The sequence below is a fragment of the Onychomys torridus genome, chromosome 6, assembly GCF_903995425.1.
Source record: "Onychomys torridus chromosome 6, mOncTor1.1, whole genome shotgun sequence".
Taxonomy (NCBI): Eukaryota; Metazoa; Chordata; class Mammalia; order Rodentia; family Cricetidae; genus Onychomys; species Onychomys torridus.
Window position 1 is genome coordinate 35,014,857 of NC_050448.1, and position 12,281 is coordinate 35,027,137.

Here is a 12,281-nt window from a genome sequence, read left to right on the forward strand (position 1 = left end):
GGAGACTATTATTCTCTTGCCTGGTTGCTTCTGCTGAGAATGAGCAAGGAGTGAAACCATGTTTTCCCATTATTGTCTTTAGATAGTCTAGCAATAGTTAGTTGACTTTAACAAACTTTCAGACAATTCTGCCAGCAAAGGAAAAGGCAGAAGGGGAACAAGAAAGCATCTTAACCTTGATATCAGCTGCACAGCTCCTGATAGACTCCAGTGTGAATGTATTCATGTTTACCCTACTACTGCATCTGAGCTCCAACAAAAACAAGATATCCATCAGGCTATATCACCCAATACTCTGATGGTCTGAAAAGTGAGGCACCTTACCTGCTATAGTGTTGAGAAACATCAAATACTCAAAGTTGGAGATCTCTCTTCTCTGCCAGCGCTGAGTCATGTTGGAAGATTTATAAAGCTGTCGAGGAGTGGCCAATGATATCCTCCTATTAATAAGCAGACCAGAAAGACACCTGGAGTCACAGCTGTCACTTTACTTCCCAGGACCCAAACTAACTCCTCACAGAGACCTTATGTTTTAAGCCTGATAAACACCAAAACAAACCTTACTTAGTCTCCTCAAAGTCATATGGAAAATGAGGGCCACCTAACATTGAAAGTGAGAAATGAAAAGCATCAAGTAACATAGAAACCATGAGAGCTTAAAGCCATCAACTCTAATTATAGCCAGGGCATTTCCTTTGGATCCTGATGTCTGGATAGAAAACACAGAACAGTAGTTGATATCACACGTGAGATGTGAGTGTTTGCCAGTAATTTTTTTGTCCAGTGTGAAAAGACTGTTTTATAGGACCAACATGAGTCACCTTGATAGAAGATGAAAAATGAGAATTAGGAAAGTAGGAGCAATGATAAGTTATCTAATTCTAAGTTTTCTTACTTGTAAAGTAGGGTAAGAATCTCATTAGTTTCATAAAATGTGAGTGCTTTAAGATTCAAGGGAAATGGTCCTGTCATAATTAAGACACAAAATGTGCCCACACATGGGAGGTATGCACTGTAAATATTAATCAGAGAGACACTCATGAGGCTATGCTATTGTCCTTTTGTCCTAAAATTTTGCTTATTAAGCAACAATCTGATTTGCAATGTGACCTCCTTGGTGAGCATGCCTTAGTCTAGGCTGGAGGATGCTGAAGCCAGTTGTTTGGGGGAAAGATAGATGCCTTTGAATTTGATAATGCTTTGTTGTTTAAAATTGTCTGAAGGCTTTAGTTGGAAGTTCCTGAGAGCTGACTTAATTTTGCATATACTGACAGAACCAGGTGTCAAGAAAGCATAGCACAGATATCTGGAGTCTTCGTTAGTCTTTTGGGACACACCAGAGAGCTTCTCCTTGGGAGAACACTGTATCATTACTTCCTTCTGACAATTCTCAAAACCTCATAAGGTCTTCTACAGTAGACATATGCAGCCTAAGGAAGTGGGAAGGGGGTCAGTGTGTATATACTTTACCTACCTATGCACCTTCATCTGTGGGTATGTGTAAGCATGTACATAAGTATATACTGCATGTACACATTTATAGTACCTTTACTTTGTCTTTCAAAGAATATTTCAATTTTGAACACCCTACTACAAAGGTATTTTCCCATTTTATGGTATGTGAGAATGTCATTCCTCTTGTCTAGTATCATTCATTCTTTTAACCAGTATATACTGAGTTCTTTCTAGATGGTAGGGACCTTTATTATTGCTCAGCTTATAGGTAGGAGGTCTAAGTCTACATGTAGTTCTCCTAGCCTCTTTTGCTACTTCTAAGACTACAAGCCTCAGAAATATGCAATCTGAGCCTGCAAGAATATTGCTTAGGAAAGTAAGAATGAGTGGAGACTTTAAGGAAAAAACAAGCCAAGAGACAAGCAGCATAGTGTTCAGAGACCTTGGCTTTATGAAGTGACAGAAAAGGCACATCTATTGAGTATTTATTTTTCTACCCCAAAAGGTAATCTTTCAGAAGTCAAAGAGATTTGATATCCATAATAGATAAGGCAGATGGTAGGAGAACTTTTGTTTGTTTTAAATGAATCAATAAAAAAGCATGGCAGGAAATCATACATGCCCCTCCGGTACCATGCTCATTGAGTAAGATGCTAGGGGGCAGAAGCTCACACTTAACCAGGGGAAAGATAGACCTATTTGTATATTCTTAATGTTCATTCCTGAAAAAAAAAATGAATAAAACTGATGATTAAATGTATAGTCTGTGAGCACTTGGGAAGGAAGTAGTGATTACAATGAGTCAGCTTTGAGACAATCAATAAGGACAAGCCTTACAAACCTCTCTCATTGTTTTTGATAGATTAAATGCATTTTTCTTTGACTTGAACTGTTTATACATGCTTCATTATCTACTAATGTCTTGGTTTAATCTTGTCATTCTCCTCACAAACATGCTAAGCATGTACACACATGCACACAAATTGTTCTGTACTGCAAGCTTAAAGAGAATGGGTCAGACAGAATGCAAGGGAATCCTAGTGAAGAGCACTTAGGAAGCATTTTTGCAATTATGCACTGAGCTGTGAGCTACAAGTTGAAAGATAAATAAAACACAACCCCTATCTTTAGAGTGTCTGGTATCTATTTAGGGAAGATGGACAAAGATTGGTTTTTCCACACAGGAGTGCTCTGCACTAATCTTTAAGGACTTAACAGTTTGTGGTGCACAGTGCTGTCTCTCTATGGAAAGCACATCTCCACCAGTCTGTGGATATAATCCTCCTCTTATTCAGGGAGGACATGGCAAGGAATCAGAGGTGTATTTTCCAAAAGCCCTAGAATGCAGGGGACCCCTGGACCAAGTCAGCAAACACTCCTGCTGTTTTAGAGGTGTAAAATAATCTCTTCTAGCAAAAGGGATTTGTGATAAAGATTCTCAGAAGTTTCTGAGAAATATGTTCTTCTTAAAATATAAACATTTAAAGAGAAATTAGCTGTGTCTTCTCTCTACTGGTTGTGTGAAGATGGAGATGGGGTATCTGAGGCAGCAACAGTGATTTTGTGATCATGAAACCAATCCAGATTGCTGATGTCACTGAATATCTGAACCAAAAACAGCAATGTCTTAACTCTGGAGCCTTTTTGTTACACACACACACACACACACACACACACACACACACACACACACACGGGGGGGGGGGGGGGGGGAGAAAGGGGGGGAAGGAGGGAGGGAGGGAGCGCTTTTATTCAGGTACTCACTTTCATGGACCCAAGCATGGATGATACACATAATTAGTAACTGTGTTTTCTACTTAGATTATTAACTTAATAACATTTAATAAAATGAAGTTTTGAATGATTCTTAAAAAATAGTAAGATAAACGATTTAGGTAAAAGTTAAAACTATACCATAATGAATAACTTATTCTCAAGAAATTCCAAGGGACTGGAGAGATGGCTCAGAGGTTAAGAGCACTGGTTGCTCTTCCAGAGGTCCTGAGTTCAATTCCCAGCAACCACATGGTGGCTCACAACCATCTGTAATGGGATCTGATGTTCTCTTCTGACATGCAGGTAGATACAGCACTCATACCAAAATAATAATAATAAATTTAAAAAAGAAATTCCAAGAGTTTTTATTACCTTAATAAACATTTATTTATATTTAGCAGTTATAAAGCCACAATTTATATGCTATTCCCTAGTACTTAATCACAAACACCGTTAGAGGCTTTTAGTATACTAGTACTATAGGTTTTAACTAGAAAGAGTTCTTCTTCTTCCTCCTCCTTTGTTTTTCTTTTCTTTTTGTTTTGTTTTGTTTTGTTTTTCATTTTTCAAGACAGGGTTTCTCTGTGTAGCTGTCCTGGAACTCACTTTGTAGACCAGACTGGCCTTGCCTGCCTCTTCCTCCCTGGTGCTGGAATTAAAGGCCTGCGCCACCACCACCGGGAAAGAGATGTCTTCTTCATATGTTAGCTGTGACTGCAATCACTGCAGACGGTGGAGACAGTTGTAATGAGTCTGCCCTAGCCTCTACCTCTCTCACTCTCAGTGCAGCGGTCTCCATAAATAACCCACAGAGAAAGAATGTCCTTGGGCTTAGACATGACTATATGTAAACAAACCATGGATAATGTGTAACATGATATAATTACCTGGCTTGTGGCAAACCATAGCTGGTCCCCACTCCAACCCGAGGCAGGCTGTAGACAACTTTTTTAACCGTTGCTTGGTCAGGAAAATTAAACATCACAGAGGCTGTGGCAGAAGAAAAGAAGGCACTTTAGCAAACCACAGGAGAGCTGCCCACTCAGGACACAATATTCAAGGGCCTACTGTGGCTTATCTGAAATGGCAATGAGTTTTCATAGAAGATGAGCCTTCTCTACAGCTTTGTCCATATGAAACCAAAATGAACATCTTCAAACACACTTTGCTTTGGTGATAGCACACAAAAGGAAATATAGACAATAATCAAACAGTACTCTACATGTAAATGAATAGTATCAAGGGTGAGCACATCTTGCAGGCTCCTTCAGAGACTTACTTCTGTTTGCCATGAACACTTCCAACGCCGTGTTCTGCAGAAGGTAGCGTCTGGAAAACACAGCTCGGATCTCACTGAACATCCATTTCCCATGAAGTCCCTCGGTGTATGCAAGAACCTAAGAGAAATGGGTTAAAAGGATAGTAACCAATGAAGTAGAAACCTAAGACTTGGAGAACACTTTATATGGAGTGCTATGTAAAATCCTAAATGAGTTATCCTCTGCTTTCATGATACATCACAGCTGTCAATCACCCAATACTGTATATTCCACTTTTCTAATTAAAGGAGTAAGAATAACTATATATTCAAAATGACTCTGTGACTTAAACAGAAATTACCCCGTGTGTGGCACACACTGTTGATACTGCCAAACATCCTCCTTCTTTTTCTTTCTCCCTTATTTCATGAAAGCCAGTTACCACTGTGTTCAGTTTTTCCTGAGGTCTGAGCAAGATTTTTCCAGTAAAAGGTGAGACAGCAGATGATCTTAGGTTTGTAGGTAACATGTTATATGCTGTAACTGTTCAGTTTCTCCCTGGTAACCTGTCAGCAGTCATAGACAATGCAGAAGGTACGCACTGTGTACCAATAAAACTTTATTTACACTAAGGTGGCTGAATTTGGAATAAGGTCCATCCTTAATCACAAACACCATTAGAGGCTTTTGGTATACTAGTACTATAAGTTTTTAACAATTTGGCTTGACCCATGGTCTAGAGCAACTATAATATTATTCTGTTTTTCCAAGGAGTTGCCTTACAACTCTGGTAGTTATTTGACCCAGCTCTGGTAATGAGAACAGAGCTAAAGGCAGCTGAGGATGTATTAGAAATGCTGATAAAATGAGTCACAGGAGGCTGATACTCTCTTGCTCTTCTTATATGAATGGAAATGTACAGCTGACATCTTAGCAGCATGGGAGAACCATGAGGAACGGCAAGTAGGTGCAGCCAGGTTGACCTCACATTGGGCTGCTGAAACATGCAGAACATCCCACAGAACACCCAGCACCTAGATTGCCTGCTCCTCAGCACGGATTAGTTCACAGCTGATGAAGCTACATTTGTCAAGTAGGCAAAGCACATGTTTTTGAAGCACCAATGCTGCTAACACATGAACACTATTTCCTTACATCTGTACCTGCACTTACTTTGCAGAAAACAGAAAGTAGTTCTTAAGTTTCATATACATTAAGTTTCTGTTGCTTTGAAAGTAAGCTATGAAGTTCTTTCATGGTTCTTTTAAGAAACAAATGCAAACAAATGTGTGTGTGTGTGTGTGTGTGTGTGTGTGTGTGTGTGTGTGTGTGTGTGTATACATGTTCCTGTGGGTATCTATGGGTATGCACATATGTGTGGAGGTCAGAGAGGTCAACGTTACATATCTTCCTCAACTGCTCTTTACTTTACTCTCCCCGCCCCTTCTCAAGTATTTTTTGTGTATGAGTGTTTTGCTTCCATATATGTTTGTGCACCACCACGGGCATGCCTGGTGCCTGTGGGGGTCAGAAGAGGCAGGCACATCACTTGAAGCTGGAGTTATGTACTGTTGTGAACCACCAAATGGGTGCTGGGAATTGAACTAAAGTCCTCTGCAAGAGAAGTCAGTGCTCTTAACTGCTGAGCCATCTTTTAGCCCCTCCACCTTATATTTTGAAGTAGGGTTTCTCAACGAATCTGGAGCTTATCAATTCAGCTAATCTGACTGAGCAGCAGGGATCCTCCTGTCTCTACTGATCTAGCACTGTGACTGTGGCAATATGTCAACATGTCCAGCTTTTTTTTCCCTTATGTGGTTGCTACGAGGAGCCAAAGTGACATCCTTGTGCTTGTGTGGCAAGCACTTTATGAGTGAGCTCTTCCCAGGCCCCATTCCAGTTTTTAAGTCTTTTCCAGCTTAAGTCTTCCTAAGGCCAGACAGTCTGCAGGGGTTGTTGCACGTGTCTAAGTCCTGAGACATTCAGAGTCAGTCAGACTCTTGCTAAACCTTAGCTCTACCATTTGCTAGCTCTAGATCTGGGAAACCTGCCTGACTCCATCGCCTTCTGTCTTCTGAAAAGTGGTGACAATAAAACCCATGGCTGGTAAGTTAAAGGACCAGTGAACACATAGAGGAGAGGGCCAGCTCTATAAAGTTGTTCTTGCCACATGACAACTCCTCTCAGCTTCTAAATGCAAACTTCATCTCATGTACTTTACAAAATGGTCATTATGGTGACTCATTGCAATTCATATTTACACATTCTCAAGTAACTATAATCAGTTGCCATTCTGAATTTCATACACTAGTATAGTTTTTTCAGAATGGAAGAATGGAAAGAATATAAGATACCAACATCTTCTGCATGTGTGAAGTAACACATATCTTAAGACAAAATAGTTGAAAACTATCTGCATATAACTATTTCACCAAGAAAAATAATTAAGACCATTGAAATTCAGTCACTTGAGTGAAGCATGGTAATTTTTTGTGAAGCCTATGCTGGGCCTCTCATATAATACTAGTATGCCATGTTACTGTGTGTGAATGTACATTATGTACATGCAGACACAGGTATGTTTACACTCATGTCTGTCTGCAGGAACTGGGAAAACACGGTGGTCTGATTCTGTGGGTGTCCCACATGAACTTAGCAGTTCTATCATTAGGAATTCACTAGTCTCGTGAGTGTACCTTGATCCTTAACTACTTGCTCTGTTAAAATGAATCTGTTCCCTTTAAATCTGCTCCCTCTGCTAGCTTTACCAACTCCATGGAGGGAAACTTCTAAAAAACTGCTAGAGGAGAGTGTTCCAGTAGGATATTGTGTGACTGGCATTCAGGAAGCAACAGCATGGCAGAAAGGCTTCACTCTAGGCTTCTAAGGCAGCCCAAGCTACTCCTTCTCCTTATATACAAGAATCCTATAGCTCTTAAGAGTTTCTCATTTCTTGTAGCTCCAATCTCTTGCTTTAATTATAATTGTTTACATTGTGCTCCAGCCATGTAAACTGCTATGTGGTTTCTCTCCCCTGCCTGGATTCAAATGGTTCCTGAAAGGCAGTGGGAAGGTCATTCAGTAAGGTTTTAGACAACACTGGGGAATTGTGTGAGGGGGAATAGAAGGCTGTGCACACAGTGGTAGAGTGGCCAGATGTGATATTACTGGGGCATGTGATGAGGAGTTTAATCTATTGGTGTGCATTTCAGAAATGTAAAGGAATATCATTTATAGTCAATTGAATGCTGACTTTATGGCATGTTTCTATGAAAATCTGGGCGCCAAGCCCAGGTCTGAAATATGAACTGATACAATAAAGCTGTCTCTGTTTTATTTATACCTTTACTTGTTACATAATGTTATCTATCTTTTAGGATCTTCTATGGCAGTGCTTTAACTCGCTTTCCTTGTGGTCTAAGATACTCTCATACATCATCCAAGTACTCTTATCAACAGTTGAGGATTGTGGTGTTGTTTTCTTTAGGTCAACTTTCCCATATCCTCTGGCTGTGTCTTCCTGCTTCTGCAAATTAGTTAACACATTACAGAATCTAATCAACAGCTACTAACTGCTTCATTTGGCTTCATTTTCTGAAAGCTGAATAAACATGAATTTCATTGCATTCTATAGGTCATAAAAACGAAGAGTAAAGCATTATGATCCCTAATCTTATGGAATCTTGTCATTTTTTTAAAATGGCTTCACTAACTATTTTGAGTTAAGTGCCTGGTACACAAAAGCAATGACTATGCTGGCTTGTTCCCTAAGGTCATCCTCATTCACCTGTGAGCTGAAGCACACAGGAAACAGGATGAAACACCAGCTTGTAAACCACCTTCCCAAAATGTATGCTTAACACACATTATCTGGTGATCATGTGAAGAAAAATAGGGCTTATGTGCATTCATCTGTATCAGACATGGACAACGTTGTCAGAAACATGAATGGAGCTGTCAAATTGGTTTTTGTCTTTTATTTTCCTTCAGAGGCAGCTAACACTGTGTAAACTAAAGTTCTTGTTTAGTGATGGCCTTGCTGACCTCAGGTCACCTAACACAGACATTAGGATGAGCAGTACATATACTTCCTCTCGGGATATGGAAAATATAAGTTATGTGTCAAGCAGTAAGTAGTTGCTGTTTAGAACAACTAAAATGTCATAGAGGTTGCATGTATCATTGTCAGTGCTCATGAGGTGGTCATATTTTATAGATATTTTCAGTTCCAACAGTTTAATTAAAGGGTTTGTAATTCAATATTAAGTTACAGGTCCCCATTACTTTTATAATTCCATGTAAATTACGAATGGCTTAGAATTGTAGCGAATATATTCAAGACAGAACAGTTCCAAAGAAATCTCAGGTTTCTATTCACACAGGAATATACACACCTGCCAGCTATACTGGGAAGACTCCCCACCCAGAAGAAAGCAGAGGTGGAGAAGGAAGTAGCTGATCAATCACTGTTGGTATAGCATACTCTGCAGCTTCTCATGCCTGCTCTTAGTGATGCTATTTTCCCAACCAATTCAAGGAGAAATAAGAGACGAGGGTTCTTTTCTATTTCATTTTTACATCATCAGCCTCTTGCTAAAAATACAAAGAAGTATCTGCCCTGACTGGGGTATAAGACCTGTTGAGGGTGAAGGACTCTCAAACACAGGACACGTAAGACAGGATGGAGAGATGAGGAGTGGGCACTCTGATGGTGAATTAAAAAATCCTTTTATAAGTCAAATTATAATTTTCAAAACAAACTGGATCTATTTGGACTGCCAACTTAAAGATACTTACAAGTAATTTTTGATGATAGGTCACTAGGTGACATTTAGTGTACGGCATGTAAAAACACTGAGTAACATTTGAGAATGAGTGTTGACAGCTCCTCTATGTATGTGAGCATGATTGCTACACATCTTTTTTTGTTTTGTTTTTGTTTTTATTAAATGCTATTTTAATTGCCTAAATACCTTAGTCAGATATTGTGTTACTTTTACATAATGAAATTCAACCTGGAATATACATTATTGAGGAACATTTTCTACCAAGAACCCAACAAAAATCATGTATATGCCAGTATATATCTTTTTAAAAAACTGAAATATAGACTCTTCTTTCATACAATACATCCCAACCAGTTTCCTATCCCTCCATTCCTCCCAGCTTCTCCCCACCTCTCCTGGATCAATTTTCAACACATCTTAAGAGAAGAAGCCAGTCTGTATTTTTTGTAATAAGTAATATTCACTGGCAGGCACTTCAGCTGGTGATCTCATTGAGATGAATTTCTAATATTATTTCATGGTTTCTGTGTAGTAATTAAAAATACATCCTAATAAAAATTATACAATGTTGCTATAATTCTGATTAGTGCTCATCTGCTCTCATATCCATTGTTGGTATATGTTATGTTGCTATAGTTCTGATAGTGCACATCTGCTATCATGCCCACTATTGCTATAAGTTATAGGGTAATTAGGGGTCAATACACTCTGCAATTGCAGTATTTAGGTAATCCACCTATAAACAGCTTTTTATACAGTAATCTTTATATTCTGTACCTGTAAGGTCTGCCCTCTCTCTGGTAGTGAGACCTCAGGCAGTTATGATTCTTCAGTTTGCTTAAGATAAGGAATATACTAGCTAACTTCATTGGATGCTTGTGAGATCAGGAAAGATCATTCTTTTTAGAAAAGCACATGGGAAGTGCTCAACAAAGGATTTCACACTACTATAACTACCCTACCTTCTTGTGTACAGATACACACGTGTGCATACAGACAGACAGACAGACAGACACACACACACACACACACACACACACACACACACACACGCACACACACTATATGGTCCTAATCATTAGTAATGACACCATCAGCAAGTGTATAAAGAACTTCATACAATAATTCACTGAACTCAAAGCCACAACCTGTTTTCTTAGCTGTGACTCATATCCTAGAAATTACCTGAATGAACTGCTCTGATCTCAAAGCCCAGGCTTAGAGCAACAGCCACTACTGTTATCTGCAGAAAAAACTGTCTTTGTTCTACCAATCTTTTCTTTGTGACTTAGCTATTTTATTATCTTTTGTTTACTTTCACTTAACAGATACTATGGACTGACCACTAAGGGTGACTGATGAACAACAGAGGCCTTGCCCCTGATCTCTGGGAGATTAGGGTCCCAGGAGAAAGGAGGGACATGCATATTAACGAGGCACAGTAGGCTATAGGTCCAAGGTGTTGCGGTATGTATGTGAGAGGAGAACGATTAGACGAGTAAAGGGTGGGTGGGAGCAAGAGCACAAGGCTAGATCAGGTAAATCATGTGGAGTTTGGGCCCTGTTCGGACAATACTCTCATGCCACTTGAGGATTTTATTCAAAGATGCCAAATGATTAAATTAGCATTTTAGAAATCATTTCTGTGACTACAGTGAAGAAAGGATTTTAACAGGAAAACAGGGAGATTGGTCCAATAACATACACAGACAGGAAGTCATAATTAGTTTTTAAAAAAACTATGAACTCATTCAAAAGAGTGTCTTAGTGTCCTTTGCAGTACCTTACATCGTGGCAAGTACTTTTAAACTGGTCTATTTATTACCTGCATCCCAGAACTAGTAGAGACAGTGAGGGTCTGTTCATATATTCTTTACAAAGCCTCCAGACAGGGTACCTTGATCACTTTGTTGAGTAAAACATTTAGCAGTTTAATTTACAAATGAGCAGAGCTGTAACTGGAGTCCTCTATGTCCACTACACACTCTCCAAAGTGTGGCCTGAGAGAAGAAGGCTGGTGAGGCTGATTTGTTTTTGTTTTAATCATGAATGTCCCTACATGTAAATGTGTTTCCCAATTTCCTCAAACTTGGCATACTCTAAAATCTTACATTTTCTCTTTGCTGTTATTTTTGAAAGGATTAGGGACTGGGGACTGGGGACTGGGGAGAAAAGTATTCAACACAATTATAAAGATACTACTTTGTTGGAGCCATGTGGTGGCACATGCCTTGGATCCCAGCACTGGGGAGGCAGAGGCAGGAGGATCTCTGAGTTCAAGGCCAGCCTCATCTACAATGTGAGTTCTAGGACAGCCAGGGATATACAGAGAAATGCTGTCTTGAAAACAAAACAAAACAACAACAACAACAACAAAAGATACTAGTTTGTAGAAACTAGAATGTTAACTTCCCTTGCAATATTCTGCACTGTGACAGCTTTTTAATGGTTAAATTTATAAGTTCTTTATTTCTAGACATGCTTTCTTCAAATTTCAGTTGAGTTAGCATGCTTTCTTTGAACCAATGTGGTCAAACTGCTATTTGGATACTATAAATGGTCAGCCAAGTTGTTTAGTCTTTTGAAAATGTATCAGATGAGATGCTAGTGTAATTACCGCTGCAGCCCAATTGGTCAATGCTTACCAAGCTGACAGAAAAGAGAATTGCTTTTTACTGGGGATCTAATTATGCTATGAGAAAACTCTTCCACAATATTAAAACTTTTTGCTGCGAAGTATTTAAGTACACAAAAATGTAACAAGTGTCTAACGAAGTGAGAAATCTATTTTTAAAATGAAAGACTCAAGCATCTATTCCCTGGTTAGCACACACTTATGTGAACGTGCAGGAACCTTCACAGAACAGAAGCATTAATGTCATCACAACTCTGCCCACAAACCTTTAAACATCAAAAGCACTGTACCAAACATTTCATGCACATACAGCAGAGCTTCTGTGAAAGCACACACTACACACAGAGTGGCTGCTACAGTTCTGAATAG

At 39.2% G+C, this 12,281-nt stretch overlaps 1 protein-coding gene across 6 annotated transcripts in view; it reads right to left on the bottom strand.

The window, feature by feature from the left end:
* Nbea (neurobeachin) overlaps positions 1–12,281 on the bottom strand; it is a 551,973-nt gene that overhangs the window by 96,212 nt on the left and 443,480 nt on the right. For all 6 annotated transcript variants that reach the window (XM_036189952.1, XM_036189948.1, XM_036189950.1 and 3 more), the window contains 3 exons: positions 4,511–4,628; positions 4,119–4,221; positions 325–440 (listed from right to left, as the gene is read on the bottom strand). In XM_036189952.1, coding sequence (XP_036045845.1) covers positions 325–440; positions 4,119–4,221; positions 4,511–4,628 — 337 coding nt within the window. The remainder of the gene's footprint in view (positions 1–324; positions 441–4,118; positions 4,222–4,510; positions 4,629–12,281) is intronic.